A 20,159-nucleotide genomic window follows, 5' to 3' on the forward strand; every position below is an offset into this window, starting at 1 on the left:
TTGTAAACATTCTGTTTTTAATAGAAATGTCTTATTTCTTAAAAGGTCAGACATTTTTGGATATATTTTGTAAAAATAAAATGAAACAGAAAAAGAATAAAATGAAAATGGAAAACAACATGGAATTGTATGATTTAGACGATGTAGATTTAGTGGTCTCATATACAATACAAATTCTTTTCATCGCCAAAAGTGCAAATTCTCCCAAATTCTCCTGTACATCTCAATAGCTTCAACACACACTGACAGACAATGGAAAGGAACTACAGAATTAACGAAAAAAAGGGGGTTCTGCTGTCCAAGCCTGAGACATTGGAAATTTTCTGCCGCCCCAAAGTCAACGTAAGTGTTCAAAAGTGCCCCCAAAGCCTGAAAATGTATTATTGTTTTCTGTGCAGAGCTTGTGTCCATTCAGCTGAATACCCACATAATGAATTAAACATATAGATTTGATGCAAGAAATGTGAAGAGATGTTAGCTCGGAATAGAGTATATAGTGAGTCCCTTATAAACTCTTAAACTTTATGCAAAAACATTATGGAAAATATTTTACTGTCTAACAACAGAGAAGGAAAGTACTTAGAGATATCATATTTTGTCCGTACGCCGGAAAGTTGTATAATTGAACAAACCTGACTGCGTTGGACAGGGTTGCAAGTTGCATATCTGCAGCCTTTTAGTGGACATTGTTTGGCATAGTTATGCCCTAACAATACCAATAACCTAGATTTACTCTCTTATAAATTTTGTATTTGTCTATGAAGCATATGGCAGAACAATGGAAATCCAGGAAGAAATGTCCTTTAAGCAAATGTGAAGTCCTTTGTAATGAGATTTGGGTTTAAAGGTACAAAACTGTTAAAAGAAAACATGTATGACAACTTGAACATATGCATTCCTTGTTTCGTGTGTTTTCCAGAGATGTGTGTGGTACGGGGCGGCAGTTCAAATGGACTTCAACCCAAATATATCACGTTCAAGTTTCTTTTCTTTTCATGTAGTTTTTGCATTTAAATAAGTCATAACACCCACAATGAGATAACAAAAAAATTGCATTAACAAGATGAAAAAACAACAATAACAACAACAGTAATAATCAAAGGAGACAGCACACAATATTCTGGATGGCCTTTCGCAAAGTGCTTTTTTGTTACAATCACAGAACTGCTATCAGCTTGATGGCTTTTTGAAGCTCAACACACATTCTTCCCTGCACATTCTGGGTAGATGAAAAGAGAAAAACCTTTAAGAAAGTACTTTAAGACTTAAGAAACCACCTCTTTTCCATCTACCTACATCTGTTCGTTCTAACAGCTATTAAGAGGAAGTGATGGAATGCATCTTGTTGAAGACCTCAGACCTGATGTCTCAATCCCACAATTCACTGCTGTCTTGGCCTCATTCTGAGACATTACAACACTCACCTTTTTAGAATGTTAAAATAAAAAAAAAAAAAAGAAATAAAAGGTGTTTTCTACACCATAAAATAATGTACAATTATTAGACAAAACAAAACTGAGGGTGTTGTGGTCACATGGGTTGTTGGCTTTTCGATATCATCTTCATAACTCTTTAATATATATTCGGTTGTACTCTCAGTACAATAAAGCTTTGATTACACAGAAGGCAAAATTTGAGCTTAAACCAAACAACAAAAATGGACATGGACTGCAGTGATTATTTAACCTGAGAAGCATAAACAATGGCCCATAATCCCCAAATCCCCCTGCCTCCCACCACAAACTCTGACATCTGCTCTCCAGAACATCTCCTCGATCAGTGAAACATAACCAGCTGATGCAGTCAAAGTCGTAGATGGCTATAAATTCCTTAGGTATACAGAATGGCACAGCAATACCTGACAAGGCTCTCCAAACTCCCCTTGTAAGACATAGTTCCTCTGCCCAAACTGCACAAAAATGCTACCCACCCTCCCCAACCTGTGCAAACTAGTACCCACCGCCCATGAACCGCTCCTTGTGCAACATGCCAGCTGGGCATCAAACAGCAGAGGATCAGGTGAGAACAACTCTGCAAATCTAGCCATGAATTATGTCATCCTCAGCTAGTTGTGCTTCGGCCCAGCCAGAACATCTAAAATTGTAAGGTTATACTCCATGATTATCACGGTTATCACTATCATTGTAATCTTTAATGTTTTTTTGACATCTTGTCCAATAAATTAAACAAATAAAGACACAAATAGATTAATGTTTGGATATTACATACATCGTGCTCTTAAAGTCATGGAAATGTTTTTGAGACATGTTCTCGCTGTAGTGTCTGTCAGTGGAGTCAAGATTGGCGCGGAAGCAATAAACAGCGCTAAATGGAAAAAGACAGAATCTCCTCACTGCAATCAACTTTTTACCTGGAGAAAATTTTAACTAGTTGTAATTAGAAATTGAGGTGTATTAGACAATCTCTGGACAAAGATCTTATGCAACCTTTTGGTTCTAAGAAATGTCCACAATAGAACATAGATTTCAACCAACAACTATTTAAGAATCGTTTCTGAAGCTGGAATGGAAGCCATCTTTTAAACAATCCTCCCAATCTCCTTTTAAGTTAAGGCACATTCTCTCCAAAATCCTTCTCCATGTGTCAAGCTTCAAGACTCTTCTCCTGACTCTTTTTGGACCTCCAGATCAAGCCAATGAGTCTGTGCGAACTCACAAAGACCTCTAATAACTCCACCAAACTGCTACACAGACAGATGCTTAGGGTTTGATCCTGTTAACCATTGGAAATAAGCCATTCCATGAATACGGTGTCTTTCCTCAAGCTGCTTATTTCTGTTCAAGTTGCTTTGGACTCTTGACCTACACTCATCTAGGAAATGGTTTTGTTTATGCTGTTGTTGAAAATGTAAGATTCACCTCTTTCTTCTAATGGCCAAGAATAGTCTTCCTAGTCTTTCCCATCTTTGGTTTTCAAAGAGTTAATTGCAGATGTAAGTATAAAGAAGTGAAGTGGAGATTAAACAGACTCTGTTCACAGAAACTCAAAGGCCTTGCCCGGTTCTCCAGCCCCCTTCCCCCAAGGACAAGGACATGAGTGACTTTTAGTGCAAAAACTCTTTTTTTTAGCTAAAGCACCATTTCCAGTGCTATCAGGCTTTGTACCTCCCTTCCCTTCCCACCCACCACCATTTAACCCTAAACTCCACAAACACAGCTAGCACAATCTTTGCTAGAAAACAAACAAGCTGCAGCAATACATTTTACAATAAAACAAATAAAAGAATTGCAAGTTTTAAACTCGCACACTCAATATAAAAAAAAAAACAATAGACAGAAAGGGAACTCAAGGCTTTTCTGCAACAATTTTACCTCTAACTTCTGCTTCTATAACGAGGGAGAATAAATTTGGGTCGTGGCATAAGTACAAATACATCCCGGATACAAATACATACAAACAAATCTAAAAGTATCGTGAACTTCGTATGGGATGAACACAGGCGTTGAGTGAAACCGTTGATAAGAGATGGTCTAGGTCAATGTGCTACCACACACCCTTGCAGGCATGTGTTGTATTATTAACTGTTTGGCGTGTGAAAAACTAAAGATCACACACTGGAATTTCCAGAAGGATTAATTCAGCCGGGTCGTCCAGTCACACAAAAGTGTATTGCGTTGCTTAGGGTGTGGCCTTCAACAACAAATTTAAAGTGACCACTACACTTGACCAGCGAAACACAGCATATCACAATGCACTGACAGAAACTAAACAGAAGGAGTATGTGGTTGTAGATAATTGTCATAAATCCCTGTAGATGCTGCCACACCTTACGCTCTTCTGTATGAAGACAAAATAACATTTCAATCAGCTTTAAGTGCAATTAATCATTATTCTTTCATATTATATATATATATATATATATATATATATATATATATATATATATATATATATGTGTGTGTTCCTTTTGACTTGAAAGTGCCCTTCTCAGTAACAAAGTGCATTCAAATCTTGCTTCTTTCTTAAGGTGCAAAAGGCCGATAAATGGTACAGCACTGCAGAAGGAATGATGCCACAAAATTAAATCTTCTAATTCACCATGAATCAAAACTGTGCATCCACAGCTGTAACCACAGCCATTGTACACACTGAGATCCACTTTAAAGATTTAGCAAGGATCACATTCTGCTTTTAGAAAGCATGCGCCAAGGATGTTTCTTTCAAATGTGCCATTTCATCGGCCCAACCTTTTCTCGTCCTCACACATGCCGTATTTAAATGAGAGTCCTGACTTAACCAAAGCACCCACTCTGCTGGATTTTGGGGAGAGCCTGTCTCAACGTGCCCACAAAGTGCCTGCTGATGCTCCAGGCCCCTCTCAGTGAGTCATCCTGCTCTGATGTAGCCATAGGATGTTGCTGCACCCTTTTTCACCAGCACAAGGAAGCATATATTACTTTAAAATAAAGGTCGCCGTTTTCAGGACACTTTTTTTTTCCAAAACTTCAGCCAGTCATTTGCATTGTGAGAAAAGCGATAGTTTTTATAACTGATCCCATTTTGTATCTATATACATTGCATTCATTAATGATGCTCACATTTCACACACTAAAAACTCCCTCCTTCTTACTCTACTACAGCTGAGTGCTTATTTGGAATTGGACACTAATTTATTGCTCATCTTATCACTCAGGTTGTTTCAGATTTCTTTTTCTGTGGTCCCTTGGTAAAAGAAATTAAATAAGCTCTTTGTGTCTCCCCAACCTAAACTGCCTTTTTAAATAGATATTTCTTTATCCATGTTGGATATCTTTAGTAAAGCTGTGCAAATGCATAAAAAAAGGTTTTCACTCTTAATCTCTCCTTCTGTCGCTAAAACAAACAAACAAATAAAAAATTCCCTGCTTAAGTTGTTCACCAGCCGTTTGTATAACAGTGCCCTCACTCATCTGTTGCACACAGTTTCACTCTCCAACAGAAAGTCTCGAAATGAAGCACATTTATCACAATTCATACTTTAGACTGAAACTTCTGGGTTCCATCAAATGCACATTAGGAAAAAATGGGTTTCTCAATTATAATGCTCTTAAACATCAAACAGCATATTTCCCCCTGCAAACTTAATGCAGTGAGAAACCTGGAGTGAAGCTGAAGGAAGATGTTACCCTATCTATCCACAATATATGTCTAATAAAGGGTCTCATAAGATTACAAACTAATATACACACACGCATACAAATATAAAGTGTCAAGTACCCAAAATAGTCAACTCAAAGGACAAGAAAAAAATCTAATGACAAAATATTAAGACAATCCCCAAAATCAGAGAGAATATAACGAAAGACTGGTAATAAGGAAAAGCAGGCCTGGTTAGATTTAACATGTTTGTGCCCAATGGCGATCAGATGAAGGTAGTGCTTTAGAAACACAGGACCTCAAACCTTGTCTTACCCTCTCTCTGCCAGAAACAAATTAACAAAATCTCCCCTTGTAGAGAACGCAGCGAAAAGATAAACTCTCAAAAAACATTTTATAGAGAAAGTAACACTTTAAATCAAACCCCTGTCCAATTCTTTCTGGACCATTTAGAAAAAAGGTGCTGCATCAGAATATTGCATATATTGCAATTTTAGACAATAAATTTTTTTATAGTGTATGTACATGTTGCTCATTGCATTAGAAAAAGAGATCTATTGGTTGCGTTGATCACATCTTAGAGCATTCAAAGCTAACCTGTTGAAGCAGCAGTCAGCCTGGTGTTTGACACCTTACTTTTTAAGACAAGGCCTTGTAGATGCAACCCAGAGATGAGGAGCTTGTTTAATCTGCATAGTAGCTTTTTCTCGTACGCACATGGCTATGCCATTATGTTACAAAAACACAAAGAAAAAGACCCAGAAAGATGGTGACAGCACGGGTGAGTGATTTTAAGTGCTCTTCGCTCTTCCAACCAACCAGTAACTTGGTGGTCTCTATGTGGAATGCAGAAGCTAAAAAAGGAGGAAAAAGAAACTAGAAGGTTAGATTTGCGTGCCACCCTGATTTGTTTTTTTAAAGAGGACCATGTAGTTTTAAGTTTTTTTTTTCTTTTCTTTTTTTTTTCTGTTTCATTCTTCCTCTTGTTTTTGAGTTAAGCCCTCTCTGATGAAGTTTGATTCATGATGTTACAGAGTTCCTTTGTCCCGAGGTCAAATCTTCACTACCTTCCCCATCAGCAGCCGGACTGTGCGTGTGACTACCGTGATTTTCCTCCATGACTGATGTTCCAGTGCCCCTGTCCGGATGCCGCCGACCTCTCTCAATGTCTGCTTCTGGGCCATGAAGTTCCATAGGACCTTCCGGGAGCTCAGTATCTCGTATGCGTGGCTTGCGGCCTCGACGGGAAGGGATGCCGTTGCAGCCGTCTTTCTTGAGATGACGGTGGAGGTGGTCCGAGCGCACGAAGGTTTTAAAACAGCTGGAGCACTGGTAGGGGCGCAAGCCCGTGTGCACACGCATGTGATTCTTCAGGTCGTAGTTGTGGGCAAAGGCGGCACCACACTGAGTACACAGGTAAGGCTTCTCTCCTGTATGCTTGCGCATGTGAACCTTTAGCTTGTCCTGCCTGAAAAAGAGCATACAAAAACTTATGATGAGCCGTTACCCTTGGGTTTGTGTGAATTAAATGAACAGTAGCACTTTATTTTACATTCCTGTTCTGCACGTACTATGTGCTTGTTATAGTAATTACAATAACTGCGTTATGAACCCTGAACCTACTCCTAAACCTACCCCCCGCCCCTGTAATTACCTTATATCATCCAGTACTTTCTTAGGTAAGTACACTGAAATTTCAGGTTGGTACACATACTCTAAAATAAAGTGCAACCGAATTAACAAGACAGACTCAACAGGAATTCAAGGTTAGAAAATTAACAAAATGATACATAAATACATGCCTAATACACTTTATAAACTTCTAATTCCTTAAAATGCCCACTCCCAAATAACTCGATGTGCCAAAAAAAAAAAACATTCATGGCAGTGGAGTGAGCCACTAACTACTACTGCCTTTGTTAAAATTACAAGACACGCAGGTAAGGTTAGCCACACTAGCCTCATTAGCAAAGGCAAACATGTACACATATAACTACATATAAACACAAAAATATAAGGATGTAAATACATATATCTGTCTGTTCTTGAACATCAAGGGCAACATGTAATCACAAAAGGAGTCTGACCTCTGTATCTTTACTTTTAAGAGTACATTTAAATTAATTTATCATTCTTCTCTGCTGAAAGCACCCAAAGACAAATGAGAAAAAGAGCCATAAAGTTCACAGCTTTATCAACATAATTTCTTTTTGAGGCATTGAAGGGCTCAATGTTTACTTCAGAGGCATAGTGGGCCCTAAGCTTCCCAAAATAGCCACTTTAAAATGGTGAGCCTTTTATAAGAGCAACATTTTTGAATCTTCAGTTAGTTCAACTGAGGACAGATTTTAGTTTATGTGAAGAAACCAGTGTAAGATCGAAAATCAAAAGGTGTGCTTGGTTGAGGAACAGGTTTGGAAGAATGTGGTTTAACTTTTTAATGTCTTTCCTCAATTGTCCTCCAACCACTTCAAAGCACCATTAACAAAGTATAAAATACAATAATTATATAACCTAATTTTGCACTTTATAGTTTATAAATGTTTATCTAACAAAACTAACCTTTGTGTTGGTCAGTATACACATTTCTGACGTCTGACTTCTGACACCCCACCTAAGGCAAACTGGTCTGAACGGCTGAAGTGTAGGCTTTCTTCAACAAGACACAGCGTACTGTCAAAGTGTATTGTTTTGCACCAATAAAGGGAGCTATAATGTGGTATCAAATACAAGGCCCTCTTAAGACTCTGTTCTCAGCTTACCCTTCTCCGTCCCTCCCCCTAAGCTTGTGACCAGGGCAGAGTACACCTAAACAAACTAGGGTGGTTGACCCGTCCAGAATACTGGAGGCTTACCGAACACACATACACACTCACACGCGTCCATGGACAGACACACACCCGAGAATGTAAACACAGACATGTGCACACGTTATTGCCTACTTGTGTAATTAAACATTTCTGAATATATCTGGAGATTCTTTCACTCATAATTTCCACTTTGACATACGTTCACCAAAATACGGATATATACAGTTGTGCACATAAGTTTACATAGTTTACATTTCAGAATATGCAAGATGTTCAGAATTTTCACAAAATAAGAAGGATCCTGAAAATCGCATGTTATGTTTTTATTTAGTACCGTCTTAAATAAGCCATTTCACATAACAAATGTTTATAGATACTCCACAAGACAAAATAATAACCAAATGTGCAAAAATTACTCCATTCAAAAGTTTACATACCCTTAAATCTTAATACTGTGTGTCATTTCCTGGATGATCCATGATGTTTTTATGTTTTGTGTTAGTTTTTCACGAGGACCTTGTTTGTCCTGAACAGTTCAACTGCCTGCTGTTCTTCCAAAAAATCCTCCAGCTCCTGTGAATTTTTTTGGTTTTCCAGCATCATATCGGAACCCTGACTCTATGATTTTGAGATCCATCTTTTCAAACTGAGGACAATTTAGAGACTCATACATAATAATTACAAAATGTGAAAACATTTACTGATGGTCAAGAAGGCAACATGATTCATATTTATTTTATTTTATTTTTATTTTGTCTTCTGGGAAGCATATGTAATTATGTAGCTTCTGAAATGCAGTACAAAACGAAAAAAATATGATCTCTAATCAAAATAAGAAACATTTACACATCATCATCATGTCGTTTACATTGTGTTTCCTTTCTTGAGCATCAGTAAATATTTTCTCATTTTTTAATAGTTGAGTTTGAGTCCCTCAATTGTCCCCAGTTTGAATAGATGGATCTCAAAATCATACAGTCACTGCTGTAAGGTGGTCAAAATGCATAAGATGCTGGAAAACAATGGAATTTGCATGAGCTGGATGATTTTTCTGAAAAACAACAGGCAGTTGAACTGTTCAGGACTAACAAGGGACTCATGAACACCTATCACAAAACAGTTGTAGATCATCCAGGAAATGACACACAGTATAAATGTAAACTTTTGAATGGGGTCACTTTTATACATTTATTAAAAAGTTATTATTTTGTCTTTTGAACTATATATAAACATTTGTTATTTTAAATAGCCTATTCATGAAAGTACTAAATAAAATAAAAAACATGCGATTTTCATAATCTCTCTTATTTTGTGAAAATTATTAACATTTTGAATATTCTTCAAGGGGTATGTAAACTTATGAGCACAATTATACATGCACGCCTGTGAGAAAATGTGTTTTCTCTCTCTCTCACACACACACACACAATGTAACAGAGTGGAGCACAGAGAGATGAATTATTTAGAAGATAGGATTGATTTATTTCAGTGTGAGTGAAGCGCACTCTTAACCCTGATCAAACAGGATTAAGATTACAGTACCCCTTCCCAATAGGTGGCAAATTTACATCCATCGCTATGCAAATAGGTTACTGGATATTTTTGACATAGCAGCTATTTCCAATGCATGTCTCCTGATTAATTCATTAAGGTGATGGTTTCATGGAATAGGTCATGCCCTTAAGTGCAGGGTAAGCCATGCTAGCAACTTGCCAACAGACATTCAGCATTATAGTGCAAAGTATTTTTCATCAGCCAATTGTCTGAGAGAGGGGCTGTATGAGCCAGGGGCAAAAATCAACGTAACACACAGGGTCACAAGTTCAGCTGACTAACTGATGTAGATAGGCCACCATTCTGTAATCCCTTTCAATATCAGTATGGAGAGTTTTATAACGGCCTCATCCCTGATAACAGTAGACCAGGCTGTGCTACCACAACCCACTTTTATTGGACCCACCTTGTTAAAATTCCAGGACTTTGTCATACAGCCTTTCTGTCAACATAAAAAAACTTTATGGCTGACTCTGTTCTTGTTAGTGTATTGAGTACCTGACCATTTAAATATGATAGCACACAAGATGCTGAAGTGTATGTACAAAATACAAATTGAACTCAAATGTTTCCCGAAATGACAAAAAAAGAAAGGCTTACCTGGTGAATCGCACTTTGCAGATGGCGCACTCGTAGGGCTTTTCTCCTGTGTGTGTACGGATGTGGCGTGGAAGCTTGCCTGCGCCTTGGATGACCTTGGAGCAGATAGGGCACTTCTGAAAGGCCTTAGACCGCATCTTCCTCTCACTGCTGTTTCCCCCTCCAGTCGCTTGATTTCCACCTCCGTTGCCCCTTACTGACCACAGTGGTAGCAAACTTGGAGACATGGGGGCACTGGTGGCTTCCTCCTGCTGCACACTGTTAAAGTACTTCAAGTAAAACTCCACATCCGGCTCTTCACCCTCCGGTCCATCCTCCTCACCTCCACCACCTTTTGTGGCCAGTTCCCTTTTCCGCTCCAAGGAGTCCATCATCTGTTGTAGCAAAGCACTGGCTGGGCCTTGTTCAGGCTCACACTCACCTGTCCCCTCCACCTTTATCTCTGATTTGGGCTCTGTCTGATGGAGGTAGTAATGTCCATTCTGAGTTGGCGCATAAATGGACATCACAGCCTGTGCACCTTTCCCTCGAGCTAGAACTGAAGGTCCATCCTGGCACTCCTCATCCACAATCTCGTCTTCGCGTTCACGAGGTGGCCGTGATAGGGCTTGGGCCAGTGAGGAGTAGTAGTCAGCAGGGCCGATGGGTGTGCCATTGCTGTCAGCACCATTGCGATGGCTAAAGTGCAGGTGTGCAGGCAGGTCCCTGAGCTCTGGCGTGCTGCAGCTGCTATCCCAATGCGCCCCCCTCTGGAAGAACTCCAAGTACTCACGGGCACGCAGCCGGATGCTCTGCTCTTTTCCATTCTTTCCTAGTTCCTCCTCTTCCTGTTCTTCTTCTTGCTCACTACCCGCCTGCCAAAAGAAATGCAACTACATCATCATATCGCTCCAAAACATTAATTGTTGAAAAAAACACACGTTACCCACCGGCGGGGAGAGCACTTTGGTGTCCAGCAAGTGTGTGCAGACGTCTTGAACGGGTGAGATCTCCAACACACGGGCGGCGCTTAAGATGTCAACCACACTGTTGCGGCTGACTGTGAGTGTGGCCGTGTAGGCAAAGTCCAAAAGGGCGGCCAGTGCCTCAGGCCGCACAAAGTCCAGCGCATAAACTTTCTGGCGGTCAGCAGCCATGCCCGAGGTGAAAAGCTTGTGAAAGTAGGTGCTGCAGGAAGCCAACACGGAGCGGTGGGCAGGGAATTCGCTCTCTTGAGCCACTATTAGCACATCACACAGTAGCCCACTTAGCCGTTGGCGATTGAGACTGCCCAGCAGGTCAGCACTGTGCTCGGGGAAGGGGATGCCCACTGGTCCTTCCTCTACCTCGCCTGTACCCCCACAGGCCCTCCCCTCACGTCTTCCCCGCCCACCTGCTCCCGACGACATTTTCCACCAGCCTGCCGCCGAGCCGCCAATCGCAGCCGCCACCCGTTCGTCCGTCCTGCCGTCTGTCCGTCTGCCTGTCTAAGAATTTTGAGGTACAATAACAGTTACTAATCATAAAGTGACAAAGTGGCTGGCAGATATTAAAAGAAATATAATTGATACAAAATTGAGGCAAATTAATGTACATAAAAATACCTCAAAGTCCTACTACAAATGACCTGAAGAGCTCAATTCATGCTGCTGCTTAATACACTTTAGACACCTTATATTTAGACCATATTTATGTTGTCCCTTCTCTTTGCATTTCCATCCAGGCTATAATGACCAAGCCCTGTATGCAAATGAAGCAGAGAGGCTAATAGATAGTTGCTACTATAAGACCACTGGTCAAGATTATGCAAACCACAGATGAAAGCATCAATTTATAAAAGGACATTATGACAACTAGCCATGTCTGTAAATGCACAATGTACTGGTTGCAAGACTTATTTTAAAGTCCATAGGGAATTGGTGTAATTATTAAAATGAAGAAAAGGTATCAGTTATGCATATGATGAAAGGTTTGTTTTAAGTACTATTACAGAAAACATAACTTTTAGTTCAGTTCACCTTCTCGGTTTCTTTTTTACTATTAAAAAAAGTTTGCCTAACCTTATTTAATTGCTGCGCACTGATGGTGCAAAACAATTTTGCTTTAAAGTGGTCTTTATAACAATCAAACAATCTAGGTTATGTACATCTTCTGATGCGATCCAAAATATGCTGTTTGATTTCAATTTATGGGAATTGAGACTTTAATCTGACTTTTAAAAACAATCTAAACAACTTTCTTGTTTACAGCAATCAGTTTAGGGTGTTAACTGAATTCAAATGTAGCAGCATGTCAGAGGGTAGCAAGCCTGCTGTCATGATGGCAGTGAAAGAGGAGAATATGTACTGTGTAGCTTTGCTGGGGTGGGGAGTGTATGGCACATACAGTAGGGCTGGGCACCATGTGCACTGAATTGCGTGTCAGTTGGCTTCTGTGGAAGGGGGGGTTGCCGGTTAAAGGCTCGAGTGGAAAAAAAAAAATCCACTAGAGAAAGAAGAGTAGTAGGACACACGCAGGGCTGCAAGGGAACAGTATTAAATAGGAGGTTGTCAATCCGGTCTGAGCCGGTTACCCCACCCAGCACTGTGTGCCAAGTTTCAGGAAAGGCCTGTCCCCTTGATCACGTGTGGGGGGAGATTAAAATGATCAACCACAGTTCATTAGAGGGTGGGGGGTGTGGGGATTTGATAGGCAACCTTTCTCGATTTGTACATTGGCAAACATGCTCACACGTGAACACCAAACAGCCTAACTACCCACCGCCCCTCCATCTGCCGGAGTTACCCAGCAGGGGGTGAGGCCACAGGGGAACTATACTCAATAAGAACAATTCATTCAAATGACATTCCTTCAGATCAAGCCCCTTGGTATGTATGCAAGACCTGCTCAACCTGGCTGCTTGCTCGCTCGCTCTCATGCTTGAAAAAAGCTGCCTTCCTCCACACCTTGAGAGCTGGCACCAAGTCAGGTCACTATTGGTGTAGCAATTGAGAGGTAGTGGGAAGGTAAAACACAACAGCAAATCTGACCCCCACTACCTGTCTTGCATTAATTATGTGGATGACATTCAGGCTCACCTTTTGTATTCAGTTTTTTCATTTTTTCAGTTTAGGGTCGGAACATGATGGGTATAGGACAATATAGGACATATATGCACTACACAATTCTATATAGCACACTTTAGTGAAGGCATTCCAATAATAGTCCCCCACTGGACCACATCTTGACTTGTTTAAGTTAGATGGTAATGCCCATAAGCCAATGTCTTAAGCCCTTCTCTCTGTCTCTCTCATCACCTGTGAGCTAAATGATGGGCACCTGTAGGGCAAGCTTTGACACCACACACTTTTCTCTGTGGTTTTCTGTTATCGCTCTGATAACCCCCCCACCGTCCATCTACTTGACTAACAGTAGCATTCTGACACATTGTTTTATTGCAGAGAATTTGAATAAGTTAAGGTTGAACCCCGGCTAGATGTTGGGTTAGACAATAATTTTTTCCAGTTATGGTTACTAACAAATCAAGGACACTTGTTTGACTCAAAAATTATGTTTAAGAGATAGTTTGTCCATAAAAAAAAAAAAATACAGGTTTGGAATTACTTGAAGGTCAATAAATGAAATAATTTTTTTAATTTGGTCAAACAATTTACCTTGATGCACAAAGAACCTGTGCCACAACTGGAAAGAAACCTATGAAATAAAAAAAAAACCTTTCCGAAAAAGAGAGTAAGAGTTGTTTTGCTATCATAAGGGAGTTTCTTAGAAGGGACACAAAACCAAAAGTCATCTCTCTGCACTTCAGCTTGTGGGTGTTAGCAACGCACCAGTTAAGCAGCATCTCTGTCCCTGAATAAACCCAAGGCAAAGCTGAAAGAAAGAGGAAACAGTGCAAACAAACCTGATCCTGACACCTTCTCAGGGCTCCCAACATTCTTCATCACTTATTCATGGCTATGGGTGACAGGGGCCATGAAATGGCCCCAACGTCTCATTTCAGACCTCTTCTGCTGGCCGCACGCACAGGCCTCAACTACTTTGCAAGTCAAACCACAAGTTACTGCGAATGCTCATCCCTCCACAGCCCCCACCCTCCCCTAACAGCCCCTCCCAGCCAAAGTGAAGTGAGGCTATCGAAAATAGATTTCAGACAAACTGTCTTAACGAGTATTTGAATTGTTATAATTCATCTGGGCAAGTATAAAATAAACCAGTTTAGAAGTTTAACTAGCACATCAACTATTGGTATGAAAGGTGACAGTATAACTAGTTTAGAAATAGTTCAGAATTGTGTAATCAGTGGAAAATAACACCGCCAAACACAGTAAAATCTTTTTTATAAGGATCATGAGGTAACAACTGTCAATCAAATTGTATCATGGGTATTTAATGTGTTTGGTGATTAAGTTCTTAGAATACAGCTGCTACTTTCCTCAACTAACTCTTCAAAAAATGCTAATCTAGCAAAGGACACCAAACATTCAATTTACTTGCTCATTATATGAACCGAAAACTGACACCACAAAATGAAACATCTTAGGCAAGCCCACGCCACACATTTCAGGAACACAAACTGACTTAATCACATAAACCAAAACAAGCAGCAGTGTTTTGCGGAACACTTCGATGTCTTTCTTCGCCAGTCACACCTGTGTATTTCACGAGAGCTTTGGAGTCCTTCGAAAGAATCTTTTGAGAGGATTAATGACAAACATGTGACTTAGGGCATCCCTCTGACATGCATGTCCACTCAGTATGTATGTACAATCTAGCGTGTGTTAGCTCCTCCTGCCTCATGAGGGAGGGAAGTGGAGTCACTACACTAGGTTGACAGGGTTCAAGGTCAAGGCAGAGAGGATATTACCGGATAATCGTAAACAGTATAGAGAGGGGCTGACTGGTTCCAAGAAGAACAGGATTTTGAGCAAGGCCCTGCAAATGAGTCATTCCTGCCAGCATTGGTTAGAAAAGCATGATTGGTCGCAAAGAGAGCATGCAGGAAGTGGGTGAACAACTTATAAAACTGGAGTTGTAGTGCTGGGCCGTTTCACTGAAGATATGTCAGTAGACTGCCAAAAATCTAGACTTGTATTCACAATGCCCCCCAAAAGGTATTGGGTGAGGCTGCTTGAAACAAGTGCACACTAGTGCAATTTTTTTTATTTAAATTTCACTTTAGTTGCTGGTACCTTTACATTTCGTTGCTGGAAAATTACGTCCTCCTTTGAGGAAGAAAAAATAAATAAATCGATCTTATGTCATAGGGTCAATAGTACAAGCAAACTGCCTACTCTTTATGGTGAGATATTAAAGGTCTTAGTTACAGAAGTATATCAGATATAGAGCAGATAAGGCAAGAAACCCAGCTTCAAAAGCAACAACACGCATACAAGCTTTCTAGACCAGCAGTATCTTTGTTAGAATTCCATGTAAGAATGAAGCTCACGTGTGAAAATGCCACGACGCCCCCTCATAGTTTGACCAAACTTTTCCATGCCTAACTCCCTGCATCGTTCTTTGAGCTGCCCACGACTTCAGACTCTTTTGGACAAACTGTGGCTGGGTCAGGAAATAAGGAAAGAGCGAGAAGCCCAACAAATGAAACATAAACAAAATTGAGTAATGGCGGCAGCGCTACACCAGCCCTTCCAGTGCCCTTGCGCTCAGGCAAAAGTGCATGTCTTGAGCTCTTCTGTTGCTGCGGCAGCCTGGCCAGTTGAGCGGAAGAAGACTTCCTGCGTGACTCTGGTGATGGTGTAACAGAACCCGTTCTGTTATCAGATGACCAGCTCTCCCAGACACTTTACTGCACAATCCACCACCAGTCCACCACAGCTTCCACTTCCCTTTTCTGCCTCTGCTGAGGAGGCAAAAAGACATGACAACCCACCCAGGATTTTATTTTTCAGCTCCATCTCCCAGCACATCTCTGAACGATCGCACTAAGGCAAGTATGTCAAGGACTCCTCCACCTGCTGGAGGTCGAGTTCCACAATAGCGAATGGGGGCGAGAGCATAAAGCAATTGGATTCCACATTACTGTCAAGGAAACCAAGAAGCCGGCCTCACTCATCATGTCGACAGACTCTCAGCAGATAAGAACAAGTGGAAGAAGGCCTTTTAAAGAGTGCAATGAGAGAATAATGAGATAAGCTCTCTGATTACAGATAGTGACGCTAGCTTGCAGCAGCCCATCTCCCAACATCAGTCTTTAATTTGATCACCTCAAAAATGTTTCACAAATGTCCACTGTCCCCCAGAAGTAATAAAACTAAACCTTGTTTAGAGAGCCAATTCAAAGTGTTTTGTAAGAGCTAAAAGATGACTTTAGCCTTAGAATTATACTTTTTGGTCGAGCAGTAGCTAGTAACTTCTACTGCCTTCAGCCCTAACTGATTCACACTGGGTGTCTAGCCACTGAAACTTTAAATAAACACAAAGGAAAACAAAACTAATATTTAGTCAGTTTCCAAAAAGCTAAAAAATCTAAAATTTCACAGATGTAAACATAAACGACAAAGAAATCAGAACTAAACACATCACGTAGATCAAAAGAAAAAACATAGGATGATGTGTATCAGCACGAAGTTACACACATAGATTTCCTGCTATAAATACTTACCTGAAACGACCCTGTCAGGTAATTTAACTATACACAGGGTTAACTGGTTTATGGTGGGTAAGAATCTCTTTGCCACTTAAACAAGCAAAGACAATAAAGATCGACCTCACCCCAGTGAGACGAGCCTTGTCTGTGCATTATTCAGACAGTGGGCGTCATCTGTGAATAAAAATACCCCTTGCGTCCTCCCTATACCCACACTAGTGAAAACGAGTTGAACAAGTATGGGTTGGAAATGATCTGCATACATCTTTGAATAATAAAAGAGAGAGAGAGAACGAAAGAGACTGCAGCTTCCTTTGAGTCCAGGACAAACATGTAGTCTTCTAATTTGACAAGTCATGATACCCTGTTAAAGACCCTTGCTAAGGGAGATGATGTTGATGTGCCTTATGGCACAACTATTAAAAGAATGAGGGGGCAGAGAAGCCTACAAGGGATCTGCCAAGAGAAGTCCAAGGTTCTTAGAGATTTCAATGAGCAGGATGTCTTTGATGTGAATTTCACTTTATTTGAAGCAATTTCACCAGAGTCCACCGGAGATGCCAAAGTGTTAAACCCACAGTCAACAACCTTTTGTGACCAAAACTTAAATGAATCTGCTTGAAAATATACTAAATTACAATGATGAACAGTCAGATCAAACAAAATTAAGAAAGCAAAACAAAGACATCATTCAGTTAAGAAAGTGCTTGGAAAGTGAAACTCGCTGCACAGAAGCTCACCAAGTCATACCTTAATACAGCAGGCCTCCGTTTTCCATCTCTATGCCATCTGCAAGTGGGTCAAGCGCTCTGAACTTAATCAAGCCAAGTCCCTCTCTTTCCCCTTTAAATATTCCACTATTTCTCTTCTAGCTTGCCTTTCCCGTCTCAGACACCAGAGAGAGTGAGAGTGCATTTGGAGCTCTTACCGGCCGGCCAGAATTTTGTTTCCCTGTGGGTCAGCTCAGTCTCCCTCTGCCTGCCTGCCTGCGTGCCTGGGCAGGGCTCTGGTCTGGAGCAACTGCAGACAGGAAACTTCCGAGTAGCCCTAGTTACACAGGCAAGCCCTTGCCTGATCCCACTCAGGCAGACACCTACCAACTCCCCCACTCTATTTTCAGCCCACTGCTCTGGCTTCACTTCCCCCTCTGCGATAGGCTTGCCGGCTACTCAATCACCACACCTCCCCACTAGGATAGGCTACCGGCTGTTCCCTTTCCTGAATGGCCAAGGGCAAGGCACTCTGGGAAGCGCAGTCCTTAAGTATGACTTCACCTGCTTCTAGGCCACTGCTAAGGACTACAAGTCCCAAACTGTTAGCTCTTGCCACCCCCACATCTGAGAGCTTGCTTCAACGTAAGCATTCAGAGCTGAATTATACACTACAGTGTGCTGCTAGCAGGATGCCAGGTATTAAAAGTAAAGACCAGCCAACGAGCAGTGCCAAGCTTTGTACATATAAAAACAGACATAGTGATCCAAACACAACTCTGTAGAACTTCAGTACATTACATTTATATTAATCACACTACATTTTCTGACATATTCAGCATTCTTGACCCAAATTAGACTTTTTTTTAACCTAAAATATTCCATCATAACAGTAACCAGTGTAAACACAATTTTAGACCGAAGAAAAAAAAACAAAGGTGTGTGTGCCCAAGTTATCAGAGTTTGTTTCTTCAAGAATGACAACAAAGGTATAAAAAAAGAGGACCCCCGTGCTTAGCACTGTACCTTGTCCTATGGAATTATTTTTGGTTTCTTCCTTTTACGTTGTACACTTGTCTTAACACCCCTTGAGATCTGCCTCCAAAATAACAACAAAAAAGTTAACAACTGTAACTACAAGAAAAAAAAATGTATCAAAGCAATGCCAGTGAACCGAAGGTGTACCAAAGCAGTTATTTGGAATACCAAAGTAAAATAGGAATAGTTCCTCACTGGCACAGGAGCCCCCTCCTACCTACACACATACTCTCTCTTTCTCTCCTCTCTGTCCCCCTCCCTCATTCCTTCCTCCTCAGCCTTGCTCCCTTCAGTCGATAGGCCCTGGGCAGACGACACAGGGGACAAGCAGGGGGAAATGAGCTCACCTGCGATGGCCGTGGCGGTGCTTGTTATGGGTTAGCTCTTTACTCTTCTTCTCTCCTCCTCTGTGGAGCTCTCTCTCTCTTAGCTATCCCTGCTGTTCAAAGCTCTGTATGCGCTAACCAAAGCACTAGCAGATCAACTCAATTCCCTTCCTGGTTTCTGGAGGGCAAAAAGGTCCCTCCCTTTCTCTCTCTCTCTCTTGCTCTCCCTCTCTCTTAAAGAAACACCATTCCCCCATGCTGCTCTCATCTGTTTCTCTCTGGGGAATACAATAAAAGGCTGTTATCATGTCACAGGGACCATCATCACTCATGACATTACCACAACAGTGGAGTTCACAAGGATATCGCTGGTATAATTGGCCTGTATTTGTTTGCAGGGGTAGTGCACGTATACTTTGGGTGAGCGTGTTTGCCAAATAATGAGAGTTAACCGTCCTTCTTTCTCCCGTGTGTGCGAATGCAGTCGCACCCACCCATCCCATTGCCTGAGGTCATGGAGTCCCACCCCAGAACAAGCCATGGCACATTCCAGGACACTCAGGGTCTGCCAGCAGTGCCAATGTCCCCCTCCCCACAACACTATTCACTTCACCTTTTTGACAGGTATTCTTCCCTTATATGTAGCAACCAAACCTACCAAAACAATATGAACGGTGAAAAAAAAAAAAGTAACCAACTAAATGCGTACTGTGATTTTCCATACTCACCAAAATCATGCTGAGAGAAGCAATGAATGCAGTTGACCAGCAGGACAGACATGGATTATCCTCCACCGCTCAAGAGACCCGTTCACCTGCTAACCTGCTGCTGGACTGAAAGTTTTCAAAAACAGGAGGAGCCGTATATGACCTCTCTGAGAGTGACTGTACAATCGAGTACTCTCCTGTAAAGCAGGGAGTGGACGCATAGGAGCGTAATTATGTATGACAACGAGTTGTGCTTTAATGCTGAAGTATTATGTAGGAGACAAGCATGATGAATGAACACACACCAGACGTCGAGGGCGGAATCATTGGGACACTTAAAATTGACTTATAATTTAAAAAACCTGTAAAGGTGCACAACTGCATTTCAAGTTAATAAATGCATATTCCTTGAAGCATTGGACTAAAAAATATATATATTTTTTTTCAAAACATGCCATATTTTCACATGTGCAAAGTATGTTAGCTGTATTACCATTGGCTTAATTTTGGCAATAATAATAATACATTATACAGCATTAATAAAACATAAGTATCTCCCAGTACTGGATGTTATTACAGTGTGCTAAAATATACCAAAAATTAACAGCTATTTTTATCTAGATCTCTATGTGTCTCATGTTTTTAATTAAGTAAAGAAATGTTCACTCTTATTATTTAACAATATACATTAAATATAGTACAATGCAATACAATCTTTAAACATTATCTAA

The 20,159-nt window shown here is 40.8% G+C and overlaps 1 protein-coding gene across 5 annotated transcripts; it reads right to left on the bottom strand.

Annotated features, from left to right (window-relative positions):
- On the bottom strand, positions 1 to 20,041 carry LOC127942665 (zinc finger and BTB domain-containing protein 7A). 5 transcript variants are annotated; one of them, XM_052538531.1, is made up of 4 exons: positions 19,450 to 20,041; positions 10,991 to 11,527; positions 10,062 to 10,915; positions 1 to 6,565 (listed from the first exon to the last, which is right to left on the bottom strand). In XM_052538531.1, exons 1-4 carry the CDS (start codon positions 19,456 to 19,458, stop codon positions 6,118 to 6,120), a joined length of 1,848 nt encoding a protein of 615 aa, XP_052394491.1. In that variant the 5' UTR covers positions 19,459 to 20,041; the 3' UTR covers positions 1 to 6,117. The 5 variants fall into 5 exon arrangements, with proteins under 5 accessions (XP_052394491.1, XP_052394492.1, XP_052394493.1 ...); XM_052538532.1 differs by lacking the exon at positions 19,450 to 20,041 and adding an exon at positions 18,743 to 18,915; XM_052538533.1 differs by lacking the exon at positions 19,450 to 20,041 and adding an exon at positions 17,576 to 18,713.
- Between the last annotated feature and the right edge of the window lie 118 nt (positions 20,042 to 20,159).

The sequence above is a fragment of the Carassius gibelio genome, chromosome A22, assembly GCF_023724105.1.
Source record: "Carassius gibelio isolate Cgi1373 ecotype wild population from Czech Republic chromosome A22, carGib1.2-hapl.c, whole genome shotgun sequence".
Classification (NCBI taxonomy): Eukaryota; Metazoa; Chordata; class Actinopteri; order Cypriniformes; family Cyprinidae; genus Carassius; species Carassius gibelio.